At 37.1% G+C, this 20,933-nt stretch overlaps 1 protein-coding gene across 3 annotated transcripts in view; it reads right to left on the bottom strand.

The window, feature by feature from the left end:
• PKNOX1 (PBX/knotted 1 homeobox 1) overlaps positions 1-20,933 on the bottom strand; it is a 50,183-nt gene that overhangs the window by 16,361 nt on the left and 12,889 nt on the right. For all 3 annotated transcript variants that reach the window (XM_069872546.1, XM_069872561.1, XM_069872551.1), the window contains 4 exons: positions 16,700-16,801; positions 13,933-14,060; positions 12,528-12,699; positions 318-488 (listed from right to left, as the gene is read on the bottom strand). In XM_069872546.1, the coding sequence (XP_069728647.1) occupies positions 318-488; positions 12,528-12,699; positions 13,933-14,060; positions 16,700-16,750 (522 nt within the window). In that variant the 5' untranslated portion in view covers positions 16,751-16,801. The remainder of the gene's footprint in view (positions 1-317; positions 489-12,527; positions 12,700-13,932; positions 14,061-16,699; positions 16,802-20,933) is intronic.

The raw sequence follows: 20,933 nt of genomic DNA, 5'->3' as shown, positions 1-20,933 counted from the left end.
TTTTTTTCTTCTCCTTTGTTTGTTCTGTTTCCTTCCAACAAAACAGCAAATCCAGGCTACTCTGAGTATCTCCATAATCATAAAAGACAAATTAAAAAAGTGACTATGTTCTGGCACATTTCAGCAATTCTGTCCATCAGACAGTGGCACACAGGTGTGAAAAAAAAAATACAGGTCTTTCTACTCTTAATAACTAGTTTTGAGGAAGTAAAAGAAACTGCAGAAACTGTGTTTGCAAACTAATAGCAATAGAAGTGAGGTTATAACTTGCAAAGGAAATCTAAGCAAAAATACACTTAACTGCATTTGAAACATACCTGAGATTGCACAGGTGAATAAGGACTTCCAGGCTCTCCACTTAATAGAGTTTCACTGTTCATTTTTGTCTTCAGGCAGGCAATGTAACGACTACAGAAATCCTTGCAGAGTTCATTAACCTTTTCTAGTTCAAGCAGATGGATACGTAGAACTTGGATTGCTTTTACCATCTAGGATGAGAATTGTAAAAAAAAATTAGGAACAAAATAACTGTTAATTTGAAAAATATTTAAGTGAGACTTAAACAAACACTATTTTCCAGTAACAAAGACCATCCAATTCAAGTAGAGTTACTGATCCCTAAGTGTTGACTGGAGCTCTCTAGCTCTGACCATTATGGTCCTGAAACGTGAAAGGAATATGTTTGCATATAATATTTGTACCCTTTCACTGCAAAAGTAAACTACTGTACAAGAGAAACAAACCACAACAATATAGTCTTTGTCTCTGTTACATGTGACACATCAGGAAGACCAAGCATAGTTTAGGTATACACAGAACACAGAATGAGCCTGAATGTCCACATGATGTTTATCCCCATCACACAACTCTAGGTCATACACCACACAAGACAGAAAGTGAAAGAACATAATCCCATCAACACATATTATTTAAAAAGTATGGTTGGAACAGGCTCAGTAAGCAATAATCGACTTGAGTTACATATCAGAAACAAAGTTCAGTTCCACATTACTGATTGCATCAGTTTCACCCTGATGCAAAAACCCTAGAAACGTACAGAAGAATGTGAGATACACTGAACAGACCCTTCTGTGACTTCGCATAAATTTGTGTGTTGGATTTGGCTGGGATGGAGTTAATTTTCTCCACAGTAGCTAGTAGGGATCATGTTTTGAATTCATGCTGGAAAACAGTGTTGGTAACATAGGGATGCTTTAGCTACTGTTGAGCAGCAGTTACACAGAGTCAAGGCCTTTGCTGCTCTGCTGGAGGGGTGTGGGGTGGGAAATGAACAAGGGGCTCTGTGGGACAAAGTGCTTTTGGCTAGAAAAAGGACTGTCATGGTTTAACCTCAGTCTGCAACTATGCACCACACAGCTGCTCACTCGCTTTCCCCCGGGGTGGGGTGTGGGAGAGAATCGGCAGGGTAAAAGTGAGGGAACTCATGGGTTGAGATAAAGACAGTTGAATAGGCAAAGCAAAAGGCCCTCACGTAAGCAAAGAAAAATAAGGAATTCATTCACTGCTTTTCATTGGCAGGCAGGTGTACAGGCATCTTCAGGAAACAGGGCTCCATCACACGTTACTTGTGAAGACAAATGCCATTGCTCTGAACATACCTTCCTCCTTCCCCAGCTTTATATGCTGAGCACAATATCATATGGCATGGGATTTCCATTTGGTCAGTCAGGGTCCGCTGTGTCCCCTCCCAACTTCTTGTGCACCCCCAGCCTGCTCGTTGGTGGGGTGGTGTGAGAAGCAGCAAAGGCCTTGACTGTGTAAGCACTGCTCAGCAGTAACGAAAACATCCCTTTATCGCTACCACTGTTTCCAGCACAAATCCAAAACATAGCCTCATACCAGCTTCTGTGAAGAAAATTAACTCTATGCCAGCCAAAACCAGCACAATTTGTCACACAGATTGCTAGGGAGGGTAAAAGGTACAGGAAAGAACAAGAACACAATAGCTCTTATTTTCCTATAAAATTAGAATATAAAGAACCCAAAGTTTGTCACATAGCTCAACAAAGCTTAATCAAACAGTTCTTTAGTCCTAGAGCTTTAAAGTGCCTCTTCGATTGTAAGTCAGAGATTAAGAACTCTGGGGTGAAATCTCAAGAGAAGAGAGAGAAGAAGAGTGAGGAGTCTTTTGGAAATATGAACCATTAAATACAAAGCACTAAACCCAATAACAAATTCATGTTTAAACAAAAATGGAAGTACAGGAAATACGTACGTGATAAGAAAAATTATGCTTACTGCGAGAAAGAGACTCGTAAGCTTAGATAGCTAATGGCATTACATACTGCATAAAGATAGCTTAGGTGATTGTAAGGGTCATGGCAGAAGATCAAAAGTTAAAACCAAATCCAGATGGGATAAATTTTCATGAAGCAACAGGAAATCCAGGATGTTCAAATATGTACATAATACATTGGCAAGGTAATTAGTTTTCGTACAGCATGCCATACCCAAAATTTACTTGCTATGCTAGATCTCCACGAAAAATATCCTTCAGATGTATGAAGCTGGATAGATTATAATTTTGAAACACAGAGCAGAGTTTGATTTTTGCATTATTTGGAAAAAAATGTGCTATATGAAGTATCATTTACCTGGCCAGAGCACTGAATCCAGTGACCAGAAACGATAGCTTAATTAAGGAATCTACTTCTAACTAAAGCAGCGAACAGAGAGCTGAAGTTGCCTTTGAAGTACCCAAAGGAGATCAAGGTAGCCAAACTTCTGGGTGTGCTTCCCTCTCCACCATGAGGGCTTTTGCTTTCATTGTGACAGATCTTTTCCCTGTTTTTTTCAGTAGAAGGAATTCCAGCTGTACGACATTCCCCCCAGTGTAGACAATTATGTGTTAAAATAAACAAGAAAAAAAAAAAGTGGTAACAAGAAAAGAAATCTTATCCCTTCTCAGGGCTAAGAAGAAAAAGGAAAGATATCTTTTAAGAGCACAGCTGGCAGAAAAATCTGAGCTGCCGACTTGAGGCAGTTGATCCAAACTAAAACCTGCTAACTCTTATGACCCACGACATCAAAAGCCTTTGAAATAATGAATGTAGTGGCCCAGTACTAAGGTATGTAAAACAGCAGTCTTCTAAAAGAGCCCTCTGCAGTGGTTGCTATTTAAACTGCACTTCTGTACCTTTAAATATAACCAAGTTAAATCTAGTTAAATTTGCATAGTTTAACCCAAAACAAAGGTCATCTGTGTTTAAATATATTCTGCTCCTTTCAGAATTATCAGTGATTGTTCTGTAATTCTACAATAGCCAAAGAATTTCAGAGATATGAAAAGCTTAAATTGCAAATTTCTTTACACGTAGCAGACCAACGCAGAGAGAATGCCTGAAATATTCAGCGAACAAAAATACACAACTGGGCACGTAATATTTGACTGTATAAGCAATTAGTTTTGCTCAGTCAAGAGGGCTTTTTTCTTTAACCATTACTCATGTTTATATTATTTATTTGTCAATATTTGTTCGGAGGAAAAAAATAAATTCCTTTCTTCAACTTAGATTTACTTTCACATTGATGGTTGATACTTGAAGCGAAAAATTGAATTAAAGTAAAAGTTAACTATAAACCAAGAATCAGTAATACTATCCAGGTTTCTGCAGAGCCACAGAGTCACACTACTCTTACAGGGAGCTGTGCTTCGGTGGTTAGGAACACAAACAAAACTTTGTAAATACACTATGCCTGTCACCAGGACTTATTTACTCATTTACAGCTACATTAATTGTGCTCACAGGGCTCCTGATTTCTTGCAGCATGGGTGGACCAAACTTAAATTTGGTGGCAGAAGTTCACTTATTCCTTGAAATGAGAAACAAATAAATAAATGCATAAATTCACCCATGTTGAACAAAGGTAATACAAAGAAATGTTTCCAGACAGAACACAGCAGCAGTAATGTTTCATTCCTATGTGCTTAAAAGGCACACCTTAAAAATCTACAACCACTGTTTTTCCTATTTAGTGCTACTGAGAAGGGTGTGCCACAGAACAACGTATTTTTTATTCAGTCTTTGCAGATTTCAGATTTTTCAGATTGATTCAGTCTTTTCAGCTGTAGAAATAAACCCAGAGCATCATTCCAGAGAAATGCACAGACAGAAGTAACCATGAGATATACGTATATTGTTGAAACAGTTTTAAACAAAGTAAGCTATTAAGCACAGAAAGAAAGATTACTGAAAAACTTCCAGTTCTTGCCAAAACCGCTATTCGGCGCATATTCACATATAAATATATCACATATTACAGCTGAAGACATCTTTAGCCCTAAAAATGCTTTTGATTGTGCCTGCATCCCATCTTTTCAGTGCCTCAAGCATGTGGTACAAAGGGCACGGAGCACACCATGCACTGCCTTAGCCATAACCCCCATCTCACCTTTGTTTATCTAAAAGATACACTCATAATTTTTTATGGATTTCACAGCACATAACATAAGCATATAGCACATAAACATGGGGACAACATCTATGAAAGAATCTCCACATAATGACATTCACTCAAATGTCTTCTCATTTGCAAAAAAGCCAACGAAAATATGTACATTCATAGCTCACCTACCTCCCTGAGCAAATTCTTCTGGGGCAATTTAGGTCTTCAGGGGAAGAACACAAACTCTGGGAGAAGGGGTGTCTTATGTTTATTTGTTTTGATTTGATAACCACTCTCCTCTGAGTCCTCAGCTACAAGACACAGCTAAGAAAGGTATGACTAGAGCCTTATGAGACGGTTCTGCACATTATGAGAGTAAGAACACTTTTCAGAAAAGCAAAAAGCATGGTTTGTTCTGTCTAGAATACACAAAAGACATCAGCTGGTTTAACTACCACTACAACTTTCCCTGACACAACTAAAAATTCAATAGGATAGGCTTTGAGAAGAGGATACTGAACCAAAAATCCTTACCCCAAACGAAACAAAAACTGCGTGGGTCTTCAAAAAAAGGCAGTGTCCTGTTCAAATACAAAAGTGAGAGTATATTTAACACCCCTTGCTTTGTATCACTTCTAGACTTGATAAAGCCATAAGAAACCTACTCCAACTTCACAGCTGACCCAGTTTTGTGCAGGAGGTTTGATTACAGACTTCTTAAGCTTGTAATTAGACCTGAATCATCCTACGGTCCTATGAATGTGTGGAAATCAAAAAAGCCAATTACATATGGGAAGAGTTTACTCTGAACAGAAGCTGTACAAGAAGAAGAAACCATCCTGAAGTAACATGATATTTCTGCAGTGGCTGAGTTTACAGTAAGCAACAAAGAGTGAAGTACTGAATGTCTTCAGACATAATGTAATCTGCAAAAGCTCTAAAAGTTATCTGCAAATACTCATGCGAAACAACTTCTTAGACATGAAGAACCTGTCCATCTAAGCCCTAACCACAAAAGGATACTAGTGGAGAAAAAAGAGAAGTTGGTTCATTGGCTCACTCCAAGATCTGTTTCATCTGTGAAAATGAGAGAGAGACATAAGGCTAAGTAGCTCGAGCAGATGATACTTGATGTTATGGGGATATACGTGAGCACATTTCCAGAAAGAAGCCTCTAGCTAGCAATACAGACCACCAAGATCTGGTTCTTAACAGCAAACACATCTCTCCTGGGACTGATGCGTGATATAAGGACTAAGGTGGATGTAAAGTAACAATCCAAAAAGGTATGGAAGAAATTAGCGTTCTGGGAAAACACACTTCCAGTCTAGTAAGTAAAATGAGAGCACAACTTTCAGCTTCCATTTCCTTCCTTCCCCACTATAATTTCAAAAACAGAGGTTTGAAGCACTTCTCACAGCTAAACAGCAGTTATATCAAGGTCAAAGATGATCAACAGAGACACAGATGGCATAAGCGATCAAGAATCAGAAACTTGAAAACCAGAAGAAATCTGCAGAAGACATTCCAAGATAGAGGGTAATTGCATGTCCAATGATATTCTCTGCCATGTATAAGAGCTAAATATTTACTGAAAAAAATAAATAAAAATAATCATAAACTTGTACCTCCTCTCTTATCTCCCCAAACAGTCTAAGTCAGTGAAGTTCCAAGGGAAAAGCTACAAGGTTCTGTTTGCAGACAATATATTGTTTTTGAAAAGCAAACATGTAACTACCACAGAAAAGCCATTTTCTTTGTTCATTTATTAGGGATGAACAGGAACTTCTGAGAGAGTTTCAGTGCAAAGACAACTACCTCTTCTGACTGGAAGATGTATCTGTGTTAAAAGTAAAGATATACATAGAATGTCAAGACATCTGCATCTCAGAGCAAGATAAAATCTGTCCAGTAGCTAGCATTAAACTTCTCAGTTTTCCTTCAATGGGTCTTAGAACTGAACTGCAACATGCTCTTCCTTGGAAAGGAAAGAGTCATCCTATACAAGTCTCGAGGGAACAGACAACTGAAACTTTGCGCTTCAGGGAAGCCATAACACAATTTTTCTTTTTTTTAGTGCTGCAGATTTTGAACACAAACCATTGCTGACTCTACCACATGAACACACACATAGGAAAATAACAGGAATATAGCAATAAATCAAATTAAAAAATATGCTTAATCCACGTAATTCCAAAGAGTATCTGAAAATTTCATTTAACAAGAAAAAACAACCCTTCCCCAAGGAAATGCCATTTTTGCCAGCTCTTTTCCAAATTCTTATGCTCTATTCTGAGAAATTCTCACTTTTCTAAATAGGCTGAAGCCTAAAACTAAAACTTAAATTCTGCCCTTATCCAGAAATATGTTCCCATCCATTTCACTGCAAAGACTCTATTTTTACAATGGGTCTGACAAGTCAAGACTTGACAAAGACATGGCAAGCATCAAAGGTCTAATACAATATTTCTGTGTTGACCATAACAGTTTGCCATGTGCTTCAAGATCACCAACACTGTTGGAAGTTAGTTAAGAAGAACAGAATCTCTCCATCTAGATAATAAAAAGGATTGAAACTTGGCTTACAGGTCAGGCTCAGCAATATATGGATAATCTTAAAATTAAGTTTCAGGTGGATGCTGCCTATATTTCCCAGTGCTGAAATCCTTTATACAAGCAATGCAGAATCCACCAATTAATTTAGAATAATACCAAAGTAACAAGGTAATCTAGACTGTAGCTTATGAAGAGCTACTGAAGTTAAAATCACCTTATATTTCTTTTAAAGAACTTCTTTTCTGGTCAAACTTGTATAATGCCTGTTCCATTCAGATTAATGTTCCGCAGCCCTTTGGATGAAAATAGAACTTTTCCTATAGAATATTCAAGGCATTTCAAGTGAGTGTGCAACGTGAAACATCACCAGGATTGCAAGAGGCCCTACAATCAGTATCTGTGACCCTTTACAATGTCTGTTACGTAGTCAATTAGCCAATAGGCAGTTTAGATAACAAAGTCTGACATGATATCCTGGCTGGTTTGGAGCCATTAATTTAATATTCATCATAAATACAGCGTATTTGAGGTCTATACGTCACTTCCAAAAAAAGTAAAAGGAAAAAAAACTGAAACAGCTGAATTAGCGGCCAACTTCCTCATTGTAGGCAGGCCTTTGACTCTCTTATGATAGGACTTGAATTCAGTTCAGCTCAGTTTAACTCTAGCTCCAAGCCGAACAATTGCTACTAAGCAAGCATTTACAGCTTATTTGTTTCACTTTGCTGGGGTGAGATAAAAACACAGGTGGAAAGCAAGTAGTTCTCTGACCTACCTGCTCCACCCTTCTGGCTTGTTGGAACTGGAAGTCTAGCTTCTCCTTTCAAGCTAATGGTTGATTTGACAATGAAGTTAAAAAGGGAGGGACAGCAAGAACAGAAGACGCAACAAAGACGCACAGTATTAGAAACTCTCTCCTCTAGAAAGATATTTTTATTCTATAGAAAACAGTATATATGACACATTGAAAAAACTACCCAGCTACAATCTTCTCTAAGCAAGCACCAATATTTCAAGCTGAAGAGACTGAAAACTGTACTACCTATTTCACAACTTGACAGAAGTCTTCTCCTCATTGCCCCAGTCAAAATGAACAGTCTGTCAGAACATCAGCTGTTCAGAATCTCCAGCCTTCAGGATTGGCAGAGGACAAGCTGCACTCAGATTTCATTTAGCATCTGGTAACAGAAAATCATGGCTAACAATACAGCTACAGAACAGGAGTTCAATGTCAAAGATTTTTGATTTTGCAATGTGGTTCTAGTTAAGACAGTATGGACCTCGGCAGCCATCAAACACAAGACGTAAGTAATTCCTCACGCATCTCAAGCAAAATCAGCCAGATTTGTATAGCTCATCAACAAAGGCAAATACCATGTGAGTGGAGAGAATATTACCACTAAAAACACAAATAGATCAATCAGCAGGAAGGGCTGTTTGAATACAGCGGATCCACCTACAATGAAAGTAAGCTAAACCTGAGAGACTGCACATAATCAAAAGCACATGAAGCAGGCCAAGGCATACAGGATCTTTGGAAACCAACCTCTGAAGGCTCGGAAAACCTGGAGAATAGTTGAGGTTTAAAGGTCAACTAGGGCAGGTTTCTCAGGACCATGTTCAGTTTGGTTTTGACTGTCTCCAAGGATGGAGACTCCACAATCTCTTTAGGCAACCTGCTCCAGTACTCTATCACCCTTACCATAAAGATGTGTTTTCTTCTGGAAATGGAACTTCCTGTGTTTTAATTTATGTCCATTTCCTCTTGCTCTTTCACTGAGCACTACTGAGAACAGACAGAGAGTTTGTTCTTTATTCGCCCATTAGGTATTTGGATATGTTGATAATATCACCCCAAATCTTCACTGCTGCAGTGCCAGCTCTCTGAGCTCATCGTCATGCAAGAGATGTGCCAGTCCTTGGTAATCTTTGTGGTCCTTTGCTGGACTCAATCCAGTATATCTGTCTCTAGTACTGTGTGGTGGGGGCAGAACTGTACCCAGCACTCCGGATATCTTACTAGTGCCAAGTAGAGGTAAAGGACCAAGTCCCTTGACCTGCTGACAATGCTCTTTCTAACACAGAGTCCATGTTGAGTTTCTTTGCAGCAAGGATGCATTGCCGTTCTCATATTTGGCTTGGTGCCCACCAGGACTGTCAGGTTCTTTTCTGCAAAGCTGCCTTCTAGCTGATCGTCCCATCCATAGCCCATATGTCCCTCCCCATCCCCAAGTGTACTGGTACATGGGATTATTCTTCTCTAGGTACAGGACTTGGCATTTTGCTTTGTTGAACTTCATAAGATTCCTGTTAGCCTGTTTCTCCAAAAGCGACAAAGCACCTCTGAATGGTGGCACATCAGTCACTCCTCACAGTTTTGCAGAATCTTCAAACTTGTCAAGGGTACACTCTGTCCCATCATCCACATCATTAATGAAGTTGTTAAACAGTGCTGGTTCAATCCCTGGAGCACGCTGCTAATGACTTGTCCTCAGCTAGACTTCATGCTGCTGACTGCTATCCTTCGAGCCCAGTCGTTCACCTAGTTTTCAGTCCATCTCACTGCTGATTTATCTAGTCCATATTTTATCAATATGTCTATGAGAACATTACAGGAGACAATGTCAAAAGCCTTACTAGTCAAGATAAACCACATCCACTGCTTTTTCCTCATGCACTGAGCCAGAACTACTGCATTCCAACTATTAGATTTCAGATGTGCTTCTGAAAAGAAATTGGGATTACAGAGATAAGGCAAAACAGTATATCTGCGTTGGATTTGGAGAGTTACAAATGAAAGAAATAACCTGAGGCTTAGCAAGTCAGCAGATCTGCTTCACACAGAACAGAATTAACTCTCATTTAAATCATACATTGAAGGAAAGTATATTCAAAAAAAGTCTTCGAAGAAACAGCCATAGAAGATTTTATTGCTGTCTTCAAATTCATACTTGCTGTGCAAGAGGCACTCCAGAGGTATCATTGATAGCTTTTTTGTTACTAACAAAGACCCAAACATATCACACAGTGAAAAAGATAAAGAAATCAATTCAAAATTATATGCATTCTTGGTAGCCAATTTTACAGATACCTGGATCAAACCACAAGATCCTGAAACTGGTTATTTGGAGAATTCTGTGTGCAATCAACTCTTTCAACAACTAAAGGTCCCACAACACTTCATACATGTGCAAAATTAGTATTTGTGATGAACTGCCATTTTTAGTCTGATTTAGTCTTCCTCAGAAACTAATATCTCTTTAAAATATTTAAATCCTTTTCCGTCAATAATGTTTCCTCCTCCTCTCAGAATTTGCCTGAGTGCTTTCCCACTCAAGGAAGATCTAAAGTGATGGTACCAGAGGCCCTCAGTCTCTGAGGATTTTGGCAACCCCAATGGAATAACCACACTTCTCACAGACAGAACATCTCATCATAAACGTTCTGAAGTACTCATTTCTGCTTACAAATTTAGATAATTATTACATTGTGCTACAAGTATTTCATAAATGTAATACAACAACAATCACATTTCAAATTAAAAAAAAAAAAAAAGCACCCCACACGACTGCTGCTCACATTATGGCAGTAACTACAGGAAAGAATTATAGTTTATTTCCCTTTGCCATTATTTTTCTTCTTTCTTATTCTGTTTTTAATTCCTACAGTGAAAACAGTCATTCTAAAGGGTTTATTCATGGAACTGTTTTGGTAGGTATGTCAATGCGTCTTTCTAATTAGAAAACTTAAGTACCCATCTGTATTGCTAGACAGTTCTCAGGTGAGCTGCATCAGAATTTACCCATAAAGATGCTGTGATTAAGATATTGAGATTTTGGGGGGTTGATTCTGCTCTAGTTGTAACTTGGGTCAAAGTGGTCAGTCCTTAATTTATAAGCTGAGAATCCTTACACTAATACCGAGTATGTATTGCATCATTACATGTCATATTGCACATCCTCCTTTACCTGCTTTCCTATCATTCTGAAGGGCATTGCTTTGGGTCATCTTCTAAAACAAAAACCTCGTTTGAGCCTCAAAATGTTTCCAAGCTTAAAATAAAAGCGTCTGTAATACAAACAGCCCCACATCCAAAGCTGTAAAAGAACCTTTTTCAAAGCACTCTTGTATGTGGATCAGTGCAAACTAAATTTTGTTAACTTGATCCATCCTTGAAGAAGATTTAATCTAAGGCAACTTTATATTTACATAGAGAAAGATCATTGATGCAACATATTAATATATTTAAGGCCTGGGCATTGTAACCTACAGTTAAAAGGATAGAACAAGTAGCCAAGATGGTGACTTTTTAATCTCTCTTAGCTAGAGCTGTAAAACCTTGCGTTGTTCTAGAACATACTGTCTTCTCCCTTCTTTACTCTCATACTGACCTTACTATACACAAAGACTCTTGTAGCTTTATTTTCCAAGACACTATTTAAATACTGTCTTCTCAGAACATGAGTACTCTAATTTGGTCATAAAGTGCTTGGAAAGAAATCAAGTTATGCAAAATGACTAGACTGTTTGCAAAAAAAGCAACCAAAACTGACTCTTTTTTTGCTAGAATATGAACCCATCCTAACACGTTGTTCACTGCAACACTCCTGCCAATTTGAAAAAGCATCTCAGATTTATTTCTTGTTTAGGTCTTAGTTTTAAGAGCTTTCTCCAGGTACGTTACCTTAGCCTCCCACACAGGATATTACGTGCTCACATAATTCTTCCTATATCAGTTTTAAATCACTATTGTTTCTGTTGTTTACAACCTCCCATCAATTTAATTTTGTTCGTGAACTGCAATATTTTAAGTAGCCTCTTCTCCTACGAGGCAGACTCAAGGATGAAGACTTCTTTAATTACACACTTCCCTTACGGTAACAGGTTTTAAACGAAACAAAGCACTTGACCTTTATAAATCTAGCACTCCTGAATATGATTAAAATCTAGTTGCAACAGAACTCTAAAGAGACAAAGGCAAGTAGACAGTTTAGAAACTAGCATGCCAAGAGAGATGTTAACTAGAGCTGTGAATCATGAGGAAGATTAAGAGGCTGGGGAAATCACAGCTTCATTGCAGGAAGGACTTTCAGACAGTGACACACAAGAAAACGAACTATGCATGTTAAAGAGTTTCTATGCTCATTTTATTGCAGCTCTTCTCCCACATTAACTAGATGAACCCTGATTAAAAAAAATGTTAGAAAAAACTTACATCAATTAAATGCTTTTGATAAACATACGTTAAACGCTTGACATTAAAATTGATTTGTAGAGCTAACCTGGTCATGGCAAGCACGCATTTCTGTTCATTTCTAATACACTGCTCTAAGCCAGTTTAGAATGGGAAACAACTGTGGAGGGCTCACTGTAAGTTTACAGATAAGAGGGGAAAAAAGGGGTCAGAAGAAATTTTTAAAAAATCTCTGCGTTAACCTAAAGAAGAATGTCTTGTAGGAAGAAAACATGAGAAGAAACTGTAAGCACCTGTTAAGATCAGAAATTAGGAAGAGCAAGCAAATGTGATTATAGTCTCAGAAATAAAAGCAGGAGCTTATGCTTACCAAATTATCAGTTTCTGGATCTTCACAGAAAAAAGGTTTTCCTTCTTTCTCCTGCTTCCTTACAAAATTTTCAATATCTACATCAAAACTAGCAGAAGTTGTGCCTTCTGAGCCTTGTGTAGATTGTTCACATTTTTCAAATAATAGTGCTAACAAGGGAAATAATGGGTGCCTGGAATAAAAGTTAAAATATATTAAGAAGTATTTTCACTTTTAAGTACACCACTGTAAAAGACAGACATCTATCTCACATAAGGTAACACTCATGTAAGAAGCAGAAAGACACGTCTTGGAAGAGACTGCACAGAGCGCCACCAGGCAGAGGAAAACATGATGAAAGACTGGTTTGGTTTTCTTTCACTTTGATTTATCACATGTTCTAGAGGCAAGAAAAGCAGTAAAATATGTATATGTAAATAAAGAGAACAATTACAAGCTAAAAGCTATGGTGTGCTACTTAATTCACTGTAATTAAGCAGCAAGAGACACATTAATACAGTGCATTAGAAATTAGGATTTACAAATAGGATGAATGCAGATTAAAATTATGACAAAACGCCTGAAAAAATTAATTTATTCTTCAATGTGGACCTTATTTATACATCACAAATAACTTTACAGAACTGAGATTAGTATCCAGGCTGCACTCAGAGGCCTCCTATGAATCATAGAATCATAAAATAACCAGGTTGGAAGAGACCCACCGTATCATCGAGTCCAACCATTCCTATCAAACAAATGAGATTACGCTCAGAGCAGATGATTTTGTTAGCACAAATCTGTAAATGAGTGGACGCGTCTTTCTGCTTCAGTTTTTTTTTGTTGGTTTTTTTTTTGTTTTTACCTGCAAACTGGTAATAATTACATTTTTCTAAAGCGCTTAAACTGAACAAACACTTAACCTCACCAAAACTGAGCAAATTGCTTAGCACAGCACTTAACACTGGAAAAAATCTCAAATCAGTGTGTTTAAACATCAATACTTAATTCAGTTTGAGCAAGTTACTGGGGAAAATATCATTACCACTAAAGAAAAGGGAGTAAAGATTGACCTCACTACAACAAGAGAAAAAAAAAGCTCACAGTGAAGATAAAAACTACAGTATAACAAATATTGACCATAGTTCAACAGCCCAAGTAGCTTGCTACATTTCACTTCTCCTTTAAAGGCAGCCACTCTTATATCTTCTTTAAAACTATGGTGAAACTGAAGAATCCCACAATAAAGGGAAGCTTTTTTCTTGGCTGAAGACTGACAGTGAAGCTGATTTGATCTCATTCTTTCCCTGCAATCTACTGAGAAAGTTAGCCAAGAGATCATCTGATTTTAAGTTACTTATTAGTTAAAAAAAAGTAATCCTTTATTCTTTACCCTTCAAAAGACAGAACACGAGTCCATTACTACCTGTAAATGGCCTGCTTGTCTGCATCCATTGGAGTCTGAGATTCTACAGGGGCAGGACTCACCCCTTCTGCATCAGTTTCAGAGCAGTTGGGATCTTGTTCAGTTTTTAACTCTGTTACTACTGGCATCTGCAGAAAAAGAGTAAGTTATAAGTAAATCTGTATGCTTGACATAAAATAAGTTTACTGTTTGCTAAGGAAACAGCAACGTAAAAGGCTACTAAATTGCCAGAAGGTTGGTATGACTTGGCAGTTACTCAAAAAGCTGTAGCAGGAACAAAACCCCTCTTTTAATCCTTGACACTTTTTGATGAGTAGCTTAAAGGTCACTTCAAATTTCAGCCCTCCGCTTTAAAATGGGAATGACAGATACTAGTAAATTTTTCAAGTATGTTGTCCCTGAAGAGATACTTTTGGAATAGGCTAGAATACATTGCATCAAAAAATTTACAAAGTTGTTTGCATAAAAATCCTTTAAGATGAAAACAACAGTAAAGAAAGCTTCTATTCTTAAGTTTCTTTCTTATTTCTTACTATAACTTATATCAAGATACTGAAGAAAATAGACCCTGAAGCTCTTCTCGCCATCAAAATGCACATTTTCTTACTGAACTGAAATGTTCTGTGTCCTTCCAATCTTTCAGTTACCAGAAGCATAACGTCCTCTGACCTTTACCACTCAAATTTACATATAGTAATAAACTATTTCAGGAATATCAAGCTACCAGAGAAAACAGCAGTAATGGTTTCTACAAATCCATTTAACACAGGTACACAATCTGCCACTACTGGAGAACACAACATAGAGCCAAGGCTTCTACTGAGCACCTCCTAAATTGCACTAGATGCCTGAAAATGCCTTTAAGGTGCTTTGAAGGTGTCCAAAGTGGTTTTCCCATCACCTCCACACAAATATCTTTCAGACTAAATGGTCTTAAAGGAACCTAACCTCTGAATGTCATGGTTTCCACCCTGCAACCCAAATTCCTTAGTTTTCTCCCCTTTGTGCACTGACAACATCCGTACAATGACGCAAAATCACTGCAGGTTTCTTTTTCCGACTTTAACCCTAAGTAGATGACAGACACTGTTGTAGGTAACAGCAAGCAGCCAGAATTCACACCTGTAGAAGAGAACTGCAAAGAATGCAATCTTCCTTCCTCTTTCCCCATGAGCCATATGTATCGTATCACACACAGGAACCCTACAAGACGGGGGCTGACCTCCAGAAACTACTAGAGAACCTGACTGACAGAATTTAATTTACTTCCACACAACATAAGCAAAAGAAGTTTATACTATTCCAAACATGTCTGGGAGAACCAAAGGGTTTGTGCTTTATGACCTGTCAGGGCCAAGGCCCTCAGAAACTGAGAAAATGCCAGCATATCCTACCCAAGAGAGCAGCTTGCCTTGCAAAAAGCTTCTTCAGCAAGCATAGATCATTGTAAAACCAGAATGGTTGCAAAACAACTATGTGACTAATGGATACATTTCTTGGCTAATGACAAGAAGGAGGAGAAAAATAAAAGAGGATGATTTAAGTGACTATAAATTTTGAGCCATACATCTGCAGATTATGAAGGCAAAGAGCATGTTCAGTTATCTCATCAGAAGGAGGAAATAGCTCACTTAAAACTGTCAGCAATTTTCTGTGGACCATTTCCAAACAATGAAAGCAGCAGGCACCTGTCTATCCTGGTCACCAAGAGCTTAAAATTTAAAAAAAAAAAATAAAAATAAAAATAACCCAAACACACAGAAGAACAGAAAGAGAATCATCTCTCCCAACTCATTCTTTACAAAAATATATACCATTTTCACTGACGTGTCATAGGATGGCATGTTTTTGCTGCGGGGAATAAAGTAAAAGATGTAAGGTAGGGGACAGCAGAGAAATTAGAATTGCAAAAAAATAAGCAAAAAACACAAAAATCAATAATCCCAGAATGCATTCAGATAAACATCTTTTTTTATAAGAGATGGGAAAAGTTGTTGTTTTTCTTCTGACTGTTCACCACTGTTGCCACCTGCTGACAGAAATGCTTGAATTTATTGCTTAGGGCTGACAAAAGTAAAAATGGGTCTTCAGAGCACATGCCAGGGCATGACTTGTCTCCAGTTAACAGCATTTTAATTTAGCAATTCAAATTGTTGCAATATGCAGCCTGTTGTACAAAAAAGAAACATCAAATATTCCTGACAATGTTTCATTATTCCAGCCGTTTGCTAACAGAAATGAGAAATTGTAAATCTACTGACCAGCCTTCTAATTAGCAACTCTAATCAATAACCTAATTAAAATGAAATATTTTACCAGTTTTCAGCCTGCAACATAATGCCATCAACATAAATGTAGTCAAAGTAGCATATAATTCAAGACAACTACTTGCTCAAGACCAACAAGTCTATGACTGCATAAACATAATCTATGTATTACAACTCCAGACACCCAAGAACACCAAAATATCATATACACAAAATATTATGATTTTCCTAAAAGTAGAAACATTACAATACACAAACCATCTAGGGTAGGTTCAGAAGAAAACCTCTTACCTAATGACTCTTCCAGAAGTTAAGCAGTGTCAAGCAAAAATTACCTAAGCCTTTAACATGCATCTGAGTATTGTAGTTTATCACTTTAAAGAATCTTCTTTGTAAAGCAAGAACAGATACTTAAACAATGCCAAAGCAAGCATTAAAGTGACTACCTTTTTTTTCTTGCTAACAGTATTTAGTTCATAGAGAAAGAAAAACACACTTACCTGTTGTCCATCTTGATAGTTGTCTATACTTAATGTCTGTGTTGCCATCATGGTTAATAAAACGTTAATTATGTCAAACCATCATAAGTATGAACAAGTATTCTTTCAAAAAAAAAAAAAAGAGAGAAAAGTAAGTTACAGAAGTGACCATGTAGAATCCAGTTGTAAAAGATGGAGAAAAAATTATTAATAAAGATAAAGATTCATGTACACCTCTGCCCAAAAAATCTGGAAGTTTGATAGTTACGTGCACTTTGTCAGAAAAAAAAAATTTGGAAAATGCAACCAGTTTCATCAGCAGAAAGTTCACTGTGTCATTTTATATTTTAACCTAGGACTCTTATTAAAGGGCTGAGGTTCTTTTACATACACAAACTTCAATGAAACTTTAGCATTTATTTTTACACTACTTTACTAATTTCTTTTAAGGAAATACAGAGTATTGGAAATAAGCAAAGAGTTATATTCCTGTGTTTTGGAAAGGCTAACAACACATTAAGCATTATTGTAACTGAAATAATAATTGTCTATGATGAACAAATCAAATGTAAGAAATGTTAAGGAATATTTACTTATGAGAAAGAAACCCATTTTCTGAATTTCAGCCCTGAAACCACTTTTGGAAACCACAGCTCAAAATCACTTCTGACATAAGGAATCTACCATCCAAATCATTTAAGGCTCGGCAAAGAACAGAACAATATCTAACAACTTTTAAACAACTGGGTCCATGCAATTATCTAGTTTCTACAGTGACCTAGAAATTCGTAAGTGTCATTTTCATATACGTATGATACTTTGGGAGGTTTTAATTTTATTAGGATTCGTAACAAAAGTAAAATTATGTGTGCTCTTCCCTCTAAGCATGAGATGGAGTTTGGTGCCAGATGAGTTAAACATTTTTTTTAAAGTCAGACATCCAGTAATTTAAAAAAAAAAAAAAGTAAAGCATTGCCACCAGATAGTTTATCCATCATATTACTAATTTACATGTCATTTTCTTGTCAGATTAGCAGCCATTACAACTGAAATCATGTCATTCATTGAGCTATAACCACTAAATACTACCATAGAGCTCAATTTTCCATGACACGTAGGAGTCCTTATGTTCAGCTACTATAAAAAATATTCATATTAAAAAAGACAGAGCTCGTGTTCAAAAAGAATACATCCAGGTATTAATCCAGGTTTTCTGCTCTCTTCCCCTTATGTCACTATCGAAGAACTACATTTTAGCATTTTCATCAATTTAAAATGTGAAAAAATCTCTTTACCTTGTACTCACTACAAAATTTTCAACTATTTTAAAATCTTTCCTTCACCACTGCATACTTCTACAGCGTATGACCATTTTGAAGAGCAATTTTTACATTTCTGGATATTTTCTGCTACAGTTTATAACAGTTTTGAGAAAATGGTTCATTTCGGATACAGGGAATAAATTTCTAGATTCCTTTCTTTGTTTACTGAGTTTCAGGCACAGAGACAAACCTAACCGCTCAGGACAATTCTCAAGCCTTACTTTGCATCAGTTCTACTCAAAGTGCAATTCCCAAGCGTGACAGCAATTTTATCAGAGTTCACCAGGATGACATAAGCATGACTTCCTTTACAAATGGGGTTCTTGACTTCCACTCACTCATGCTTAAATGGAGCTGTGAGTGTGTGCCATTTTACACACTCAAAAGCATCTTGGGATCCACAAATACAAGCAGACAGAACAGATCTTGGTTCTGGCATTGGGTCACATGCTTACAAAGTTGAACAAGTTTCTATTTGTAGACAACATGCCCATATCATCTTAAGTAGCTTGTGGAATAGTAGCTGAAAGGTATGCTACAGATTGGGAACTCCTGTGCTAAAGTGTGTTTTCCTTAAGAATACAATTTACAGAGGATAAAAATAAAGACTGTGTTTAGAGTTTTTCTAATAGCTTGTCTAATGGTTTGTCTATCTATCTCAACAGAACACCTCTTTAAAACTCAAAATATATTACTGATTTCCCTAACAAAATAAATTAAAAGAGGGAGCAACATAAACGCACTCACTGATAGAAGTATTTCTTCAGATTTAAATTTTTTTATGAAATTCATAAAAAATCATTCAATATGAATCATTCAATATTTAAAATACTTTTAATCATTTAAAACTTAAATCAGGATTTGCCACAATAGCAAAGTGAGATATCTTTCAAAATACTTTAAGAGGACACATTCTTCCTGCTCAAAATGTACACAATTCATTTCTGACTGTGATATCCAAAGCACAAACCACACTACAGTCAAAACAAAAGGAGGTTGAACAGATCAACAAAGAAAAGTAAGCACTACTTAGCGATTAGTTTAGAATCTGAAGAAGTTCCTCACAAAAGATTGTTAGAGAAATTGTTTAGCTGTGGGAGAAAGAGGAAGTTCTTGGAAACGAGGAATTAACAGGTAAAAAAAATAGTCATAGAAGAGGAAGAATGTCTTAAAAGTTAGCAAGGATGTGAGATTATAGTAGTGACACAAAGAACAACATGGAGAAGGAAACAACAAAGATAACACATGTAAGCTTGCAAAGACAACAGTAAATGGCAAGAATTTCTGGAGAATCAGACAAACTGGACAGACTCTTCCTTCCAGATTTCCATAAGGAAGAGACATTCCACATATGGAAACCTCCCAGGCCACACAAAGGAAGCAAGGGGTTCACAGCTTTGAGCTAGATCCCTAGATTATTTCATCAAGAAGGACTTTTTGCCTTATTTTCTCCCAGGGGATGGCTGGAAAGAATGCTACATGGGTATATCCTTTATTTCCCGTAAGAGCTTCCCCTCTGACTTATAATTACAGTAGAAGAAGATTAAGCTATTAGGCAAGATAGCAACTGATGAGATTTAGTGAAGACAACTACTGCAAATAAAGAACAAATTGAGCTAATCACATACTCAGATTGAGGCAATTAACTGAGGAATTACTTCGGTTCACTAAAGAGAAGCATCTCCTCATTACCCAGTAGTGGCAAGAAACAAAGTAAGTTAAAGTTTAAGAAAAATAACTGAAAAGGTATTTACACATTTGGCTTTTATAACCTAATTTAAGATAGAGCACTCAGTTCTAGCTAGTAGTTACACAGCCTAAGCAGATGTTCATTCTGCAAACAATGATACTAAATGAAGCTGGTTTCGCTCCCAGATGTTTATATCTGCCACCCTGCCAGAGCTAATTACTTCCACAGCTCTACCACTGAGCTCACGGAACACATGAATGATTTCTGATCCTTTTTACACAGTCAGCTAGGCTAGTTCAACCCACTGTTAAAGGTGGCTATGATGTAAAACAGCTGACTTTGTCTGAGGCACGTTGCTTTGCACTCATACAACCCTTGCTCTTGGCTGACCTATTAGTGTGGTAATTTCTGGCTCATGCATGGTGATTATCAACACACAGCGGGACCATCTTTAACCAGCACAGCTATACCAAATACCACTACCTAAGGTATCCGAAGTGAGCCTAGGAACACATGACTTCTGGGCAACTTAGCTTTAAAAAAAGCCAATTATACTTTGTTAAAGAAATCATGAGTAGAAGGAAAAATATGAGTTTGTGTTATATTCAAAGAGTTACAAATAAAACAACATAACCCGAGGCTGAGAGAGTCAGTCAGTCTACTTCTTGTAGAACAGAATTAACTCTCATTCTATTTATTTTGAAAATAACGTGAGGGAAACCCAAGGAAATGTTTAAGGTCATGTAAACTGGAAGCTGATGTATGAACTGTAATCAGAAACTCCATTGATTCTGCTGTGAAAGGGAATTTATAAAAGCATTGTGTTCTGCAAAACCAATTAAAAGGAAAAAAAAAATATCAAGCCTTTAATAAAAATAAGTATGAAGGTAAAACATAGAGAGGAAGCTAAATTAAGAGGGACAATTAGAAATGCGAATACTTTGTGCAGGTTAAGGAGTATCTCAGCAAAGTCATTGAAAGTGAGCTAAAACATGTACACAACGCGACCACTTAACACACATCACTCCTCACTTGCTCTACTTAATCGTTCAGAATTAAGAGCAAAGGGACCACCCAGTAATGTTAACATAAGGTGTAAGTAAGCTGCTGGAGTTCAGTAATATCATTTTTAACATATACAAGCCACAACAGATGTTTGTAAGAGATACAGTTATGCCTCAAGGTATAAACTAACCAGAACTGTAACTTGTTGTGAAGAAACTACCCAGCAGACTTGTTAACA

This window comes from Phaenicophaeus curvirostris, chromosome 1, assembly GCF_032191515.1.
Source record: "Phaenicophaeus curvirostris isolate KB17595 chromosome 1, BPBGC_Pcur_1.0, whole genome shotgun sequence".
NCBI classification, from domain to species: Eukaryota; Metazoa; Chordata; class Aves; order Cuculiformes; family Cuculidae; genus Phaenicophaeus; species Phaenicophaeus curvirostris.
Note: the sequence above shows the minus strand (reverse complement) of the source record. Positions and strands in the feature narration are given on the sequence as shown.